Source organism: Pseudophryne corroboree, chromosome 8 (assembly GCF_028390025.1).
Source record: "Pseudophryne corroboree isolate aPseCor3 chromosome 8, aPseCor3.hap2, whole genome shotgun sequence".
In the NCBI taxonomy this organism is placed as follows: Eukaryota; Metazoa; Chordata; class Amphibia; order Anura; family Myobatrachidae; genus Pseudophryne; species Pseudophryne corroboree.
The window spans coordinates 201536408-201555545 of NC_086451.1; the positions used below are offsets into that span (position 1 = coordinate 201536408).

Below are 19138 nucleotides of genomic sequence, written 5' to 3' on the forward strand. Positions count from 1 at the left end.
AGCCTCTCACACCGGCTATCAATAGAGTATCTATTTATGCATGGGGACACGTTGATTTAAGGGGTATAGCAATCCCTCCTTGCATCGAAAGCAACTGCCATATACAGTAATGTTATTCAATTATGTGATATCCAACTCTGTTACACAAATTTCGGAGATACTGCTTATGGCACAGCGTGTCCACGCGGTTTTTAGTGTTTAAGCTATGATGCAAATATATGAATTAATTTGACATGTTAGCTGATAGTTTAGTGATAGGAAAAATAAGCTACAGAAGACTAGCCACATACGCCGATGTCTGTGTGTCACACTAAATCTGTCTATATAGACTGTGATGATTGAAGACAGTCACAGTTATAGCACAGACTTCAGAGTGTGCATTTGTAGCTGTATATATTAAAGCACTGTGAATACCCAGGTGTCCTTTACACCACTGCAACATATTAGACAATAGTGTGGCTGTAAGAGAAATAGCATTAATTGTCACATTGCAACAATTGGTGACATTCAGGAGCATAGCAGCTGCATGCTCTGAATAAGATATATTAAATGTTATACATTGTAGCAAAGGAGTCAGTTATACCCAAATTTAACATATAAACACAGGTAGTAAGTAATTACTGGCCAAGTAGTCTGTGTCACTTTGGATCCTGTATTTGCAACTACACATATTAAAAGCACTGTGAATATTGAGGTGCTTTCACACTACTATAATATATACAGGCAATAGTGTGGCTGTAATTGAAACAGTATTATTATTACTGGCCAAGTAGTCTGTGTCACTTTGGATCCTGTATTTGCAACTGCACATATTAAAGCACTGTGAACATTGAGGCGCTTTCACACTACTATAATATATACAGGCAATAGTGTGGCTGTAAATTGAAACAGTATTATTTATCACATTGCAACAATTGGTAACATTCAGGAGCATAGCAGCTGCATGCTCTGAATAAGATACACTAAGTGTCATATACTGTAGCAAAGTAGTCAGTTATATCAACAGATAAACACAGTAACTTGAAGTAATCACTGTCTAAGCAGTGTGTAAGAAGCTCACAAATCCTATCAATGTATATTAAATTTATTATTATGCAATAACTATCAGCCAAAACAGATACCTTATATTCTGGGGAATATTGTAAATTTGAATATAAAATTCCATCCAATAACAAATACCTGAAATAAAATATATATTATTCTGAGTCCAATAAAATTGGGGTCCATTAAATATGTATATGGGTTACTCTCAGAGGCGTCACTAGGGTTGGTGTCACCCGGTGTGGTAACTCATGGTGTCACCCCCCCATGATCCTCCTACTGTATCACACCACACGGAACCCTTAGTAATGTACTAGTACTAGCTTTACTTGTAAATCATAATTTCTGTATATCACTGAATGCAATGGCAATAGTAGTGACATAAACAGCTAACAAAATTAATATTAGGCCTTTAAATTACAATATCATATGCACAGCCTAAATGTAATAACATTTACATTGGTTCGGCAAATTAGACTCAACACCTAAATTATTACACTCAACAGTTTCATGATTTACTGGCCACAAACTGTCTTGCACTGCAATGAGGTTTTTTCATGTGTTACCCAAGATTTTGAATATGGCATAGAGATGAAGACATCAAGAGAAACTCTCATGAACAGTATGACAAACCATATGAAAATGATTATAAACAACAAAGTATGTCACACAAAGTATTTATTTGCACACCTCTATAGTTTAATATAGTACCATAAAAAAAAACATAAACAGTAACAGTAACAAATCACACAAAGTACTTATTTGCATACCTCTATAGTTGAAAATAGTACCATAAAAAACATAAACAGTAAAAAACACAGAAGCATTATTGCACTTAGCCAACATCTCAACAAAATAATCAAAACTTTCCTTTCCTGGCCTTCAAAGCTGCGAACCTGTGAATCACTTCATCAAAGTCGATGTCTTTCGCCAACTCACTTTCAACTGACAGTATTGCAAGGTTAGAAAGCCTTGATTGTCCCATGGTAGATCGCAAATAGTTCTTTATAAGTTTCAGCTTTGAAAAGCTCCTCTCACATGAAGCCACAGACACACAAATCGTCAGAAATAATTTTAGACTTAGTAAAAGGTTTGGTAGAGATTCTACAAAGTCCCATTCTGCTATGAATTTTAAAACATCTAATATTGGCCAATCTTTGGCTTTTTCCAGATCAATGTTTGCTGCTTTCAGGTGCCTTCTTAGCCTTGGTATTTCTATTAAAAGTGAATCTTCCGATAACTCATCATAGAAAGTGGTTAGTTTTGGAACAGACACCTTTAACTGTTCATCAGTGGCAGATATGAGACTCTTCGCTTGAACAGCTTCAAACATGGCTGATATTTCCTGGATGGCTCTTGATCTGATCTGAAGTTCAGAAAGAAAGCGATCAATGCACTCAAACATTGCCCTCTTATTTTCTTCTTGAAGAGAGAGTCCAGCGTCGCTTGCTTGTTCCCCTGCCAACCGCTTCTTAAACCTGGCTCTTCTCTGTACTGCAATTCCATATTCAGCTGATTTTGAAAGCGCCTCTTCAATTGCGTGCTCCACTAGGTGACTGCGTTCCTCATGCAGAAAAAGTTTAAGCGCCTCTAACTTTGCCACCACCTTGTCGAGGGTTAAGCCCTTAATCTGCAGGTACTGCTGTGTAAGATTAACTTCCTGAAGTACATCACACCAGAAGTACAGGTAGCACAGAAAAGTGAAATCACAGACAGCAGGCAAAAGACCTTGTGCTGCTCCTCTTGTGTCCACGTTTTCATGTACATCACAAAGAGCTTCAATCGCGTCCACAAACTTATCAAGCTTTTCCTTAACTGGCGTAACTGCAGCATGATGAGCACTCCAGCGTGTTGTTGATAACCTTTTCACTGATACTCCAGTATGTTCAATTAACACATCCCATCGATGGGTTGAATTAGCAAAGAAAGAATACATTGCCTCAAGAGTTCCAAAAAATGTCACACATGATGCATTTTCAGCAAAAGAGTGCTGACCGCACAAATTAAGCGAATGGTCCACACATCCACTAAAAATAGCTTTCCTGTTCTTTCTCTTAAGAATGGCTTGTACACCTCCATGGATTCCAGCCATAGTGGCAGCATTATCATAGCCTTGAGAACGACACATCATTATGTCCAGTCCATCATTTTCCAGTGTTTTTAAAATGTCAGAACTGAGGTCAGCAGCTGTTTTCCCCTTTAAAGGGAAAAATCCGAGAAATACCTCTTTTACTTCAACTTTCATGTTGTTGATTGTTACATATCTGATCACTTCGGACATCTGGTCAGTATGTGATATGTCAGGTGTGCTGTCAAACATGATCCCAAAATACTTTGCAGACTTTATGTCCATGACAAGCTTCTCCTTCACATGATTTGCCAGGACACTTATAAACTCATTCTGAGTGTTTGGTGCTAGATATGAGACTGAAACTTTAAGTTTACACGTGTTCCGTTTCAATCTCATTAGGTGCTCTTTCAGCACTGGATCGTATTTTGAAAATACCTCAACCATCTCAAGAAAGTTCCCTTTATTCAACGAAGTCTCATCTTCCTTGTGGCCGCGGAATGCCAGATTCTGCTTGGCAAGAAACAACGTGATATCAAGCAATCTGTGCAAGATATCCCTCCACTTTTTCTTTTCCATTTCCATTAAAGAAATACTTTTGGCGTCGATGGTTTTGTGCAGCCTAAGTCCTGCTGCCAATGTTTTCCACTTTTCAAGGCAGCATAGGTGTTCTTCAGAAGTCTCGTGGTTATGTACTTTCGGGTTTAGTTTCCACCACTTCTGAAACCCAGTCACAAATTTGGATGTCATACTTGTAGCACTAATGGCAAACAGTCGGCAGCAAAAACAGTATAATTTGTTGCTGACAACTGAGTAAACCATCCATGACCGCAGAATTTTCTCACCATTTGGCATTATCTTGTAAAACCACTCTTTTGAAATCTGGCGTACACCACCCTTTGCTTTTGTATCTAAATCTTTCCTCGCCACTGCACTGAAAGGTCCATCTTTATTTTGGAAATAATCGCTTCCCCTTTTGATAATTTCAACCCGAAAATGATCTGGAACTGGTATTTCCCAGAAAGAAACATCATGTAAAATGTGCAAATCTTTCTCCGTAACACCACTCATCTCCTTTACAGTATCATGGCTAGAGTCACTTTCAGCACTTTCTTCTGCTTCACATTCTTCTATTTCCACTACTTGTTTTTCTGCTGTAAATTCTGCAATTTCCACATCTTCCTCTTCAGCAGAAGTATGAGCAGTATCAATTGGAGACTGACACTGAGGAGCTGTGTCTTTTGATGAACCCTGCCCATCATCCTGTCTTTTGACAAACTGAAGCATGGATCCAGCTAGTGTTTTCAGTGATTTATTTCTTGCCTTTTTTGCTTTCCTTTGCTGGCATCCACTTGGCCTCTTTGATTTATGCACTCCATGCATCATGATAGAATATCCCTGCAAATTATAAAGAGGCATTATTTGCATTTTTTTTAAACAAAACTAAAAACAAAAAAAAGTAAAATGTAAATCTATCGTGAATAGGACAGGAAGAGGAAGGCAGATCTTGGATCATGCGATTCTGCTGCTACCCTGCTAGGTTTATTACAGGTACAGAACACTGCATGGGGAAGTTGCTTTAAATATTTAAATTCACCCTGCCCTCCCCATCTCGCTTGATAATGTGACCACAAAGAAAAAGAATGCAGATGCACTATCTCTAGCATTACAACTAGTGGAGCCTTGCCATACCAGCTGAAACAGCCCCATGTAGCATAATGCTACCACCTCCATGCTGTAGGTACTGTACACTCTGGTATCAGATGCTCTCCTGGCAATCGCCAAAACAAAACACGTTCAACTGAACTAAAAAGTGTAAACCGTGATCCGTCGCTCCATAACACTTGCCATCGATCCACTGTCCAATTTTTGTGCTCTTTATACCATTGTAAGCACTGGGCTGCATTCTTCTTTGTGATTAGAGGTTTATGAACAGCTGCTTGGCCATAATATCCAAGTACAAGGGTCTCCCTATGAGGTATTCTTGTCGAAACCTGCACATTAGTGTCCATTTAGAACTCGTGTGCAATGGTATCCATGGGATGACCCCTGTTCTTTCACAGCTCTATGTACGGAATATTCCGAAATACGGACTTTTTTGAGTGAGAGTGAGATAGTGAAACCTTTGTTTTTTGATGGCTCAATGTACACAAACTTGTTTAATACACAAAGTTATTAAAAATATTGTATTAAATGACCTTCAGGCTGTGTGTATAAGGTGTATGTGAAACATAAATGAATTGTGTGAATGTAGACACACTTTGTTTAATGTACAAAGTTATAAAAAATATTGGCTAAAATGACCTTCAGGCTGTGTGTATAAGGTGTATATGTAACATAAATGCATTCTGTGCTTAGATTTAGGTCCCATCACCATGATATCTCATTATGATATGCAATTATTCCAAAATACGGAAAAATCCGATATCCAAAATACCTCTGGTCCCAAGCATTTTGGATAAGGGATACTCAACCTGTGTGTATATATATATATATATATATATATATATATATATATATATATATATAATAAACAACGTGGACGTTCGTGAAGTCACACGCTGGGTCCGGAGTCCGGAGCCGGTGTGAGAGACCAGCAGAGCTGAGAAGCAGATGGACGGCTACACTTGTGGGATGGTCCCGTTATACGACTGAATTTTAACCTCTATGTATGGGGATATATTACCTTTTTATAAAGTGTTACCAATATTACATTGACGAGTGCTCTCCATTTTCTTTACACCTTTACACCCATATATATATATATATATATATATATATATATATACATACATGCATGGTACGGGGGGCATTTGAATAGCTTCGGTGGGAGCCCAATACATTTCGGCGCCCACAAAACATTTGAATAGACCCCAATGTATCCAATAATAGTTTCCCTTTGTATAGATTTGGGTTGTGGACACAGCACAGCAAGCGCACCCGGGACGCTGTAGATATCTATGGTTACCCGTATGCACAAGGATTGCGGCCATCATCAGCACTGGGGCCACCAGCGGGGTTTGTCCTCATTCTGCATACCAGTAAACGCCAGATGCAGGTCTACTTAAGATGTTGCACATTTGATTGTGTTCTGCCTTGAAAAAAAGGACGGAAGTCCTGAAATGGCGACATTTAGCCGAATATACACAAACACGTTCTGCAGCGCTGTACAGAGAATATTTGGCCATTCACATCAGTCCCTGCCCCAGTGGAGCTTACACTCTATATTCCCTACCACATATATATGAACACACATTCACACTAGGGTTAATTTTTTGTTGGGAGCCAATTAACCTACCAGTATATTTTTGGATTGTGGTGCAAGCACGGGGAGAATATACAAACTCCGCAAAGTTAGGGCCGAGGTGGGAATTGAACACACGACCTCTGTGCTGTTAGGCAGTAATGCTAACCATTACACCATCCGTGCTGCATATTGTAAAAACGTAAAAATGTTGATGGTCGCCTTAGGAAGATGTCAACGTTTCATTTGCTTTGTTTGCAATAAACCTCATCTAACCCCGCTGTGGGCACAACAACCCCTCCACACATACACACATTACGGAGCAGGTATTCTGCATATCTTAAAAATAAAAAAAAGCAAAATCCACATAAAATACATTGCAAATGCCAGATCCACATAAAAAAAAACAAATACTTAAAAAGCCAGATCCGCATTAAAAGTAAAAACACTGGAAAAGCCAAATCCACACAAAATATCCACATAAAATACATTGCAGAAGGCAGATCCACATTAACAAAAAAATACTTAAAAAGCCAGATCCACATTAAAAATAAAAAACACTGGTGGTCATTCCGAGTTGTTCGCTCGGTAAATTTTTTCGCATCGCAGCGATTTTCCGCTTAGTGCGCATGCGCAATGTCCGCAGTGCGACTGCGCCAAGTAAATTTGCTATGCAGTTAGGAATTTTACTCACGGTTTTTTCTTCGTTCTGGTGATCGTAATGTGATTGACAGGAAGTGGGTGTTTCTGGGCGGAAACAGGCCGTTTTATGGGCGTGTGGGAAAAAACGCTACCGTTTCTGGAAAAAACGCGGGAGTGGCTGGAGAAACGGAGGAGTGTCTGGGCGAACGCTGGGTGTGTTTGTGACGTCAAACCAGGAACGACAAGTACTGAACTCATCGCAGATGCCGAGTAAGTCTGGAGCTACTCAGAAACTGCACAGAGATGTCTTTTCGCAATATTGCGAATCTTTCGTTCGCAATTTTAAGAAGCTAAGATTCACTCCCAGTAGGCGGCGGCTTAGCGTGTGTAAAGCTGCTAAAAGCAGCTTGCGAGCGAACAACTCGGAATGAGGGCCACTGAAAAGCCAATTCCACATAAAATAATAAAATACATTGCAAAAGGTAGATCCACATTAACAAAAAAATACTTAAAAAGTCAGATCCACATAAAAAAACGTAAAAAGTCTGATCCACGTTACAAAAAAAATGCTGAAAAAGCAAAATCCACATTAAAAAAAGACTTAAAAAGCAAGATCCACATAAAATACATTGCAAAAGCCGGATCCACATGAACAAAAAAAAAACCCTGTAAAAGCCAGCCAGATACACTTAAAAAAAAAGTTCCAGTACTGTACTCACCATTGCCTGAAGTCTTATTGTTATGCAGGTCCCTCACCGTGTAGCTCACAGACGGGCAGGCTGTGGGAGACCAAGCAGCAGGAATGCGAAGCTGCCATGCATCAGGCTATCGGTGGGATAGGGATAACCAGGCACAGTGTTGGGGGCGGCCAGGAGCCATTTTAAATGTGGCGCCTACTTGCGAACCAATAGGAGCTTGTGGTCCGGCAATGCTCCTGATTGGCTGCCGGTTCGCGAGCCCAGAATGGCTGGAGGTCGGCACCTCATTTGAAGTATCGTCAGCGCTATCATCCATAGCTGTCCAGCCCCTGCCTTACCGGTTGTGTCAATATTCCCTTCGTGATCAGGACCAGGAAGTGACAGCACGAGAGGGCAGTACATGACTTCCACCCTTACAGCACCTAAATGTTTTATACATTCTCCGTTCGTTTGTGGTTATTTCGTTTTACCTATACACCATTGGACGCTCGCCATGCTTCGGGCTCGGTGTCTCGCTCCGCTTCGCTCGCCACAGGTTACTATTCAAAATAGTTTGTGACATGGACCCAGGGGGTTGTGGGAAAGGTCCTCTCCACGAAGGGTAACTAGACGCTACCCTGCCTGACCGCATGCCCGGCCCCATCCTCACTACGTTCCCAGTCCCCTCCTCATAGTGTTCATGGCCCTGGTCGCCAGGCACCAATACCTGGTCGCCATGGCATCTTGGCCACAGGATTTGTCGTGCCATGCAATACACACTTACAAAATCTAATGTAAATTACATTTTATCAAATAAACAATTATTCAACTGCATTTAGTACAGTTGTACAGCAGTAACATAGGGCGGGATGTAATAACCTCCCCCGCCGCATTATTTGGCTTTTCTTGTCCGGCGCTACCCATTGCTCCCCGTCTTCATTCTCCTCTCTGCCATCCGCATTATCACTGCTGTGGCCACTGATTCCTCCACTCTCCGTAGAGCTTGGTCAGCGCTGCGCTCCCCCTGTCAGCTGCCTACCAGGAAGTTGTGACAAGTGCGCATGCGCAGCTGAAAGGGGGAGCGCAGCGCTGCCCAAGCTCTACGGAGAGCGGAGGAATCAGTGGCCACAGCGGGGATGATGCGGATGGCAGAGAGGAGAATGGAGACGGGTAGTGTGGGGGAGCAATGGCCCGGGTAGCGCCAGGCAGCGGTGCGGTGACCAGTAACCGCAAAGAGAATACAAAAAGAGTGCTGAGAAAAGCCAAATGCGGTGGGGGAGGTTAGTACATCCTCCTGCCCTCAGACTGTACAGGTGGAGCTTATACCAACTTACTCAGCAATAGGTCCAGACGAACATACAGGCCTGGCCAGGCCAGCCCTGCCCCTGCTGCTTCTTGAGGGTACGACTCCGTGCGAGCTGCGCCACAAGACACAGCTACACGCAGTGTCTGTTTGCCCCGCAGAGTCCCCGCCCGCTCCTCCAAGCGCCTCCCAGCCTCTCACTACAGCCGCTACAGTGCAGAGAGAGAGAGACTCGCGAGATGATGATGTCATCATCTCGCGAGTCTGTTCTCCGTCCATAGCTCCGCAGCGTGTAGCGGCGGCAATGAGAGACACAGTGCCCGCCGGACCCCAGTAGTGACAAAACCCCCGGCGGCGGCGCAAGCGCGCTGTCCGTCGGGTTGTCCGCGGCGCAAGGGGGATGTCTGTTTAATGTTTTAAACATAGCGGGCGTGACTGCGGTCCCGCTATAGGAGGAGGGGGTGCGGACGTGAGAGTGCCTTGGTGTCACCCCAGTGAAAGGTGACACCCGGGTGCGGGCCGCACCCCCCGCACCCCCTAAGTGACGCCACTGGTTACTCTGCAACTTTTTATTTGATTCACACTGGTAAATAGGAATCATTCCTTATTGTTACTCGAGAGTATTATGCATGCGGATCATTTTTATTTAAAAATTGAGACCGCTATACAGTATCAACAGTATTAGACTAGCACTGTTGGCCAATTAAATTAGGAATTTTCCTTTAACAGGCATAACAGTGATTAGGCAAATTCACTCTGGCACTATAGACAGGAGACAAACTATGGCAATTGAGGGTATGCATAACAACTGATGCATAAGAAATAAACCGTATTATAAATGGCCTGCTTTGGAATATAACTGGGGTTGCAACACCCCTAACATAAGCAGTATCTCCGAAATTTGTGCAACAGAGTTGGATATCACATAATTGAATAACATTACTGTATATGGCAGTTGCTTTCGATGCAAGGAGGGATTGCTATACCCTTTAAAGCAACGTGTCCCCATGCATAAATAGATACTCTAATAATATTGATAGTCGGTGTGAGAGGCTCTTAATACATGGAGATTTAACTTCAGGGGGAATTTACTCTGAAGTTACTTTGCAACTTTTTATTTGATTCACACTGGTAAATAGGAATCATTCCTTATTGTTACTCGAGAGTATTATGCATGCGGATCACTTTTATTTAAAAATTGAGACCGCTATACAGTATCAAGACTTGTATTGACTTGCACTGTTGGCCAATTAAATTAGGAATTTTCCTTTAACAGGCATAACAGTGATTAGGCAAACTCACTCTGGCACTATAGACAGGAGACCAACTATGGCAATTGAGGGTATGCATAACAACTGATGCATAAGAAATAAACCGTATTACAAACGGACTGCTTTGGAATATAACATATCTCTGTGGAAGTCTATGATTTTTAATAATTTTCAGTCTACCCTTCCTAAAGCTTCAAAGGTCCGCACTCAATGAGGAACGGAGTTATAAGTCAAGAAAATCTTAGATACTCAATGTCATTATGGTCAGCTCCAATACCTTATTGATTGGAAGGGATATGGTCCAGAAGAGAGAGCCTGGATTGATGCTTCTGATGTGCTCACTCACAATTTGATTCAGAAGTTCCATTTGGAAAATCCTTTAAAGATCAAAGTGTGTTCGGAGACCACTTCAAAAAGGGTTGGTACTTCATGACCTTGTAAAGTGCGCTTCAGGGGTCCTGGTGCTTAGCTGATGCAGTAGTGCTGTCTGCTTGGTTGGTTAGCAGATGCTGCTGTCTGACGGTGAGGGCAGGGAATCCGTGCGCAGGCTGGTATGGAATCTCTGGTGCTTTGCAGAGATGGGCTTCTGACGCGTTCGGTTGTTGGGCGCTGCCATTTTGTTTTTCTCCATGTGACCAATCTGGGGCAGCCAGTCATTCATGAGTGACCTTCTGTGCATCTTTATCCTATCCAGACACTCCAGGGCAGATTCTCATCTTGCGGCACTACCTGACTCCATTATCGGTTCAGCTCGATACCCTGTATTATTGGTTCTATTCTGAAATCCAGAACTATCAGTTCCATACTGAAATTTTGTAATATGAGATCCTGTCCAATATACTGTATCATCAGTCCCAGTCCGATATCTAGTATCATCAGTTCCTGTTGATATCCTGTATCATCGGTTTCAGTCTAAGACCCTGTATCACCAGTACAAGTCTGATATCCAAAATGTTCCGTTTCAAATAGGTATCCTGTGTCACGATCCTCACAGTATTTCTCATGTTCTGTGGCTTACCTCTGCTTATTCTGCAAACAGGCATCTGCTTCACATACAAACTGCAGTCTTGATTACTTGCTGGTTAGCACCTGATCAGGAATTCCACTGTGTGTGTAATTGCCAAGATCCAGTGCTCAGCAACCAGGCTCTCTGTTCATCACACCCAGCTTGCAGTAAAGTCTTTACATGCTGTTCCTGCATAGCTTTCTCACCATAATGTCTGCTTCCTAGTGTTTGGGCCTACTAGGCCTCAATCCACAAGAGACTAAGCCTGGAGTACTGCTGTGACAAGTCCTGATCACCTGACTGCAGCACAGTGAATTAGGTGACTGTCTGAGCTTCCCTGCACCACATGATCATCCCAGCCAATCCCTGCACACTGGCTCCTATAAGAATGCTGGGTAAGGACTGCCTGATCGCCAGTGCTATGATTGTCATACCCTGTATGAGTTCCATCCTACTTGGAGCTCTGCCTGGCCCATCGGTGTTCTGTCATCGATCTCTGGCTCCATCTGTGTTCCGCCATTGATCTCTAGCTCCATCGGTGTTCCACCTTCGATCTCTAGCTCCATCGGTGTTCCGCCATCAATCTCTAGCTCCATTGGTGTTCCACCATCGATCTCCTGCTCCATCTGTGTTCTGCCATCGATCTCCTCGTGCTCCATCGGTGTTCCGCCATCGATCTCCTCCTGCTCCATTGGTGTTCCGCCATTGCTCTCTAGCTCCATCTGTGTTCTGCCATTGCTCTTTAGCTCCATCAGTGTGCCTTCATCGATCTCTAGCTCCATCGGTGTTCCGCCATCGATCTCTAGCTCCATCAGTGTTCCGCCATCGATCTCCATCTCCATCGGTGTTCCGCCATTGATCTCTAGCTGCATTGGTGCTCTGCCATCAATATCCAGTACCATTGGTATCCTTTCTTTCTTCAGTGGTCAGTAACATTGTGTATTTCTTTATATTGACTTTATCAGTGGTTTACACTGCAACTGTCTGCTATTGTGTGCTCATTATATTGGGACTTCTTCAGTGGTTCACACTGCATCTCATATTACATCTTGCCATCGATGTTACATCTGCTACAGCATTTCCTTTGTTCCTGTGCCAATGTTACTGCATTATCTGTGATACTGATTATTGAGTCTAATACCATCTGCCGCTATCTGTACCATCTTGCGTGCTGAATAAAAGACTTGTTTTATTTTATAATCTCCTCCATTCTGGTCAAGCCTTCAGGCCTATGCTCAAGTTTACCATATTCTAGGTATGTATAAGAACTTTATCAAAGCTCTCAGATTCACATTCAAGTCGGCCCCTATGCCTGAGATCTCCACTGGATAGAGTCAGACCTCAGCCATGACATCCTGTACCATTGGATCCAATACAATATTCTGTACTATCCTGGTTCTTACTATTTCACACTTCTGCAATATTCTGGTACTAGTACTGGGAAACCTAGTCTGAGGGCTGCGACCTACACCCTTCCTTGGAGGAGTCTCTGGCAAAAACTACCTGCGTGTTTGACTCTGTGCCACTTCCCTTAGATTTCACCAACCCCTCGGTACTAGCTGGTGACCATATCTCTTGAGTAGGAACTATACCAGGCCAGCCAGCTTTCAGACACCTATTCCAGAAGCCACCTTAGTCAGAGACCCCAACCCAAATTCCCACAAGCTCTCCAGCGTGACACATTGAATTTGACAGCATATAACCACTTCGACACATGTACACAAACACACACACTAGGGTTATTTTTTTATTTTTTTTTAGAGAAAATTAATCTACCAGTATATTTTTGGATTGTGGGGAGAATATATAAAGGGCACACAGTTGGGGCCATGGTGGGAATGGAACCCATGACCTCAGTACTGTGAGGCAGTAATGCTAACCATTAGATCATCCATACTGCCTTATGCTCTCAAAACAAATGTATTGATGATTTAGGGGAGATGTACTAAGCAGTGATAAATGTGGAGATGTGAGCTAATGGAGAATTTGCCTATGGCAACCAATCAGCATTGACGTAACATTTATAATTTGCATACTGTAAAATGTTGAAGTCAGAAAATATTACAGTACACACATCACGTACAAACACCACATAGATGGCCTCCGTGTGCATACTTATTCGGCCGTGCGTGCACATATTCGCAATTTGTGTATGGTCGCTCTCGCGGTCCTGCGTATTAGCGCGTGGTTTGAGTAATTACAGTGGAATTTGTACTTGCATGGAAAAGCCACAAAGACATATCATATAATCCATATATTGCATAAATCACCCACTGTCTGCTTTTTCTTCTAATAGCATGAAGATGGGTCACACATAAATTATACTCCCAGAGACTCAAATACAATGGCCTTATTTACACAAAGCTTTGAAATTCTATGAAGAAGGCAAACACCTTTGTTTACCCCTATTGTTCTAGAGTAGCTCAGTATCTGTCGAAGACAATAAATACTGGATTGTCATTGTCTTATCTGAAGACAAGACAAACAAGAAAGACAATATCCAGGAACCTAGGTTGGCTGAAGTGAAACTCAATTAACAATAGCTAACAACACAAATATGTCTCTTGGCGCTAATACTGTTAATTAAATAAATACCCACAGAAATCGTCTCCTAATGATCTTAATTTATATTCAGCTGCAAACAGTGATAATATGCCTTTGTACGCATATACAAAAATCACCCCCTCTTACTAAAGGGGACAACAAACCAATTAAACTAGTTCACTTTGCGCTAATATAGATATTTTTACGGTTTAAATAAGATGAGTGCTGACACATAAAAATAATATTATTTTTTAATATAAAATTTGCACTTAAGAGTGCCAATCACCCCACAATATATTGTTAAAACATAAATTGTACTTCATCAATTATACATCCTATCCTACTACATATATCTCTCCAAGTACTTAAAACACATATGTATCTCAATTCAATAGATAGTACTTAAATAGAGGTGGATCAATTATCTAAGATCAAAACAGTGCACTGTTAAAATAAAAAACACATATTATCTTGTGGAAAAATAGGACATATTTAGACTGGAACCTCGCGTCCTTTAAACCCCACACGGAGGTTTAATACTGTCCTGGTTCTGAATAGTATTCATATATTAATTGCTGTATGATGATTAGAATCAGTCTTGATTATCACACCAATGTGTGTGTATATGCTCAATCAAGCCACGGAAAGATATTAATGAGCTCACCACAGTCCTCTTATAAATGAATGGATGAGACAGCTACTCCCACGGCAAGTTAGTGGCGTGTTAGGAAGGAATTGGCTAGGAGGCACCGGATGTCTTCGTCCTCCACAGTCTGATTGCCGTGTGTGCCTTCCAATACACGCCCGATGGGGTGCAGTTGCTGACGGTTGGTGAGCTGGTGACTGTATGAGCGTGTCCTCAGTGGTATTTTCTCCCGTCACCGCTATCCTCTTACAAACCAGACATTTAGAAATCTGAGGTAATAACATTCATAGTCTAAACTCTTGGAAATATATGTATATATATATATATATATATATATATATGTATATATATACAAGCAATGACTGGCACTCCCACTTCTAGGATCAACTGCCGCGGTGCTCTGCTCCAGGGAAAATGGAGATAGGCAAAATGAGAGGCACTCCGGCGGTCTTGTATAAATGAATGGGCAGACACCAAAGGTGGCAGGTGCAACGTTTCTGATTTTACTCCTTTTTCAAGCAACAAACATACAAACAAACTTTCACAATGTTCTTACCTAAATACCCTCCAAAAGATCATATTCACACGTGTGTCTCCAGTTCCCGATCCTGGGCCGCCCGCACTTCCGGTGTGTGTCACTTCTGCTGAGCATCTTCCGAACGTACAGTGACGTCACTCCGCATCCTCCCACTCGCCGGCGGCATGTAGCTTAGCAACCAAACACCAGGATATGATACATAAGGGGGCCAAAGCTTCACTCCCCTTGTCAACATCCTCAGTGTCGTCACCGCCCACATTTCCGGAAAGTGTTGTCTGCTGGTGATCGGGGAGTCGGCCTGGCAACCAGAATAAATAGGAAATGGGATGCACTATGGAAAATGAAAACAAAGTACATATAAGTGTTTAAAGAACATATAACTATAGCACAATCCGAAATACATGGTATGAAACCATATTACAAAACATTTTATATTACTGATACCATATCCATAGATAATTTGTTTCATATTATAACTAAATATAGTGAATATTAATCAGATAACACTGTAGACTATATGATGTATCATTCTAGAGAAAAGAACTAAACATTCATTTTTCATTAAGGCCACCTGGTCTGACGGTGTCCAGTTTAAAAATCCACTGTGCTTCTAAACACAACAATCGTTTCCCTCTGTCTCTACCACGGAGATCATCTGGAACATGATCTATAATTACATATCGCAAAGTTGATGAATTGTGTTTCTCCTGAGCAAAGTGCCTTGCTACCGGTTGATCATTGTCTTTTCCTGAAATAGCTGCTCTAATTGCGGAGCGGTGCTGGGCAATTCTCTCTCTAAATGTTCTAATAGTCTTGCCAATGTAATACAGGCCACAGGGACATTTTATAGCATAGATTACATAGGTGATGAGACATGTAAGAGGATGATGAATCAGGAATTTCTGTCCATTATGTGGGTGCACGATGTATTTGGAAGCAATCATAAAACTACAAGTTGTACATCCCACACATTTGTAACAACCATTTGGTCTTTTTTTGTGCATTGATGGCAGTCCTTTTAGAGATATCTGTGCGTACTAACCAATCCCGGATGTTGCGGCCTCTTTTGTAACATGACATGCTTGTGTGCTTCAAATTTTTCAGTTCTTTATCTTGTTGGATAATTGGCCATAGTGACTGGGAGGTACGTTTAATAATCTGATCTGCCGTGTTGTACATATGTACCCAGTGTAATCTATCTTTTTTCTCAATTGGAGTTTTACTTCTGTTAAGTGTTTCTTCTCTAGTTAACTTACCTACACGATCTCTCGCACTAGCCAGTATATTTGAAGAATAACCTCTTGCTTTAAACTTTTTCTCCATATGATCCATTTTCAATTCACACTCTATGGGATCACTGGTTATTCTTTTTACTCTCAAAAACTGCGAGAAAGGTAGTCCTCTCTTCAGGGACGGAGGGTGGTGGCTTTGTGCTGCTAGTAGCATATTTCGATCTGTCGGTTTCGTGTAGATGGCGGTACGTAATTTATTGTTCTCCAATGAAATAAGTGCATCCAAGTAGTGTATTGATGTTTGGCTCATCTCATACGTAAATTTGATTGGGCAGTCCTGTAAATTGATATTTTCCATAAAATTGGAAAATTCTTCCTGTTCACCGGTCCAAAGCAGGAGCACATCGTCTATAAATCTCATGTAGAATTTTTTTTTTTAAGCCATTGTTGATGTTAGAAACATTTTTCTTTCCACTGCAAACATGTATGAATTGGCAAATGCAGGGGCCACAGGGGACCCCATGGCACAACTTGTTAGTTGTAGATAAAACTGTCCGTTGAATATAAAGAAGTTTCTAGTGAGTGTGAGTTCCAATAATTTACTGAATAATTCAACTGGAGGACCTGTGTAGTTGGCATTATCTTGTATCAGATCTATCGTGGCCTGTATCCCCTCATTATGTAGGATGCTCGTATATAAACTTGTAATGTCCATTGAACAGAGTCATATATTTGATGGAATCTCTCCAAGGTCTCCTAGTTTAGTCAGTAAAGATGTAGTGTCTTGTAAATATGATTGTTCTGCTTTTACACAAGGCTGCAAGTGGTAATCCAAATATTTAGATACATTACTAAATACGGACTCCCTTGCCGAAATGATTGGTCTCCCCGGAGGATTCAACATGTTTTTGTGAATCTTAGGGAGACAGTACAGGAGCGGTACTCTTTGATGTAAAATTACTAAGAATTCAGCCATCTCCTGTGTCAATATGTTGTCCTCTACAGCCTTCTTGATGACGATCTCGAGTTCTTTTTTATATCCTTGTGTAGGATCATTAGTCAATCTCCTATAGACATTCTCATTTGAGAGTTGTGTGTAAACTTCCTTTTTATAATCTTCAATGCCCGACACCATGATGCCACCTCCCTTATCGGCTGGCAAAATCATAATGTTGTCATCATTTCTCAGAGATTCCAAAGCTCTGAATTCATCTTGGCCTAGATTAGGGAAAGTTCTGATGTTCTTTTTAGATTCCACCATTACTTTGGTGTCCAAGACCTTCATAAAACTGGAAATAGAAGTGTTATGTGAAAACGGTTAAAATTTTGATTTATTTTTGAATTTCTTCCTTTCTTGATCCACTGCAGGAGATCTTCTGGGTTCATCCTTAAAGAATTCCCTCAGTTTGAGTTGTCTATTAAGAAAAGCTTGGTCGACTTTCCACTCGAATCCTTTAAATTTATTCGTTGGGACGAATGACAAACCCCTGTTCAAAACTTTAATCTCTGGAGTCGTTAAAACTTTCTCTGTGAGGTTAAACACTAAGTCATTTTCTTGGGACGTCCACGGCTCTTTTTTTCTGTGGCACTGTCCGCCCCTTCTGATCGGTCTGTGCTTTTTCCGCGACCCGCACAGGTTTTTACCCCTAAAGGGGCTTTACCGCGGATATTTTCAGTGGGTCCTCTAGCTCTTCCAGATTCTTCAGCAGAGGAGTTGGAATCGCTGGTAGTCGCTTCATCCCTGCTGGTTCTCTGAAAGGGTCTGCGTGACCTATATGGTTTGTTCCTTTGTCCCTTGGTACCAGATAGCCAAGGATATACATTAAATTCTGCATAATCCCTGTTAACCTTCTCAAATTTATTTTTCTTGAAAGTAACCAGATCGGTCTTGAATTTTGCTACTTGCTGCTCCAATTTTTCCAGCCAGTTATTGGTGTCGTCCTTCCGTAGATTTCCTTTGTGGGTGCGCTCAAATTCTCCAATTTTTTCTCTAATAATCATTAGTTCCTGTGCTGATTCCTCAATGGACAGTGTCATGAGGTCAAATGAACAGTTATTTAGAACAGCGACCCATCTTCTACAGAACTCGTAGTTAAATCTGCCTATCGTAGGCATATTCTTCACCTGAAATCCCCTAGGGATCTTATTCTCTTGGTAGTACTCCGAGAGCGTCACTCCATGCATAAGAAATTCTATTTCTTTTTTCTTCATTTTAAATAAATCATCGTATATTTCATCCAGTGTTAGAGCTCCCCCCGACTCAACCAATCTCTCCGAAAATAGAACAGCCATACTCTCATCTTCAGAGAAGTGTAATCTTTCTCCTAGAGGAATCATCAGGCGTCCAAATGAAGTGTCATCAGGTAAGCTTCTGGTTTGATCCATGGTAAGCTTTCCGACGTGCTATAGGTGTTTGATAAAACCATCAGCTGTCCCACCTTATGTCCCCTTCAGCTGGAGTAAAGAGACAGCGGTAACTACTTAATTGTATGTAGCCTTGAGAGCGGTACAGGTGCAATAACTTATGAGGGGTGCTCACGTCCAACTAATGTCCTGGATTCACTCCAAAACACAGTGTATGTACAAGCAATGACTGGCACTCCCACTTCTAGGATCAACTGCCGCGGTGCTCTGCTCCAGGGAAAATGTAGATAGGCAAAATGAGAGGCACTCCGGCGGTCTTGTATAAATGAATGGGCAGACACCAAAGGTGGCAGGTGCGACATTTCGGATTTTACTCCTTTTTCAAGCAACAAACATACAAACAAACTTTCACAATGTTCTTACCTAAATACCCTCCAAAAGATCATATTCACATGTGTGTCTCCAGTTCCCGATCCTGGGCCGCCAAATTGTAATAGCAGGAGTGTGTGTTTATGTGTATATATATATATATATATATATGTGTATATACACACAGAGAAAA

At 41.6% G+C, this 19138-nt stretch overlaps 1 protein-coding gene across 1 annotated transcript; it reads right to left on the reverse strand.

Annotated features, from left to right (window-relative positions):
* Positions 1-1900: 1900 nt before the first annotated feature.
* On the reverse strand, positions 1901-12154 carry LOC134949809 (zinc finger MYM-type protein 1-like). Its single transcript, XM_063938533.1, has 3 exons — positions 11890-12154; positions 8400-8461; positions 1901-4507 (listed from the first exon to the last, which is right to left on the reverse strand). The coding sequence occupies exons 1-3, from the start codon at positions 12152-12154 to the stop codon at positions 1901-1903; spliced, it is 2934 nt and encodes a 977-aa protein (XP_063794603.1).
* Between the last annotated feature and the right edge of the window lie 6984 nt (positions 12155-19138).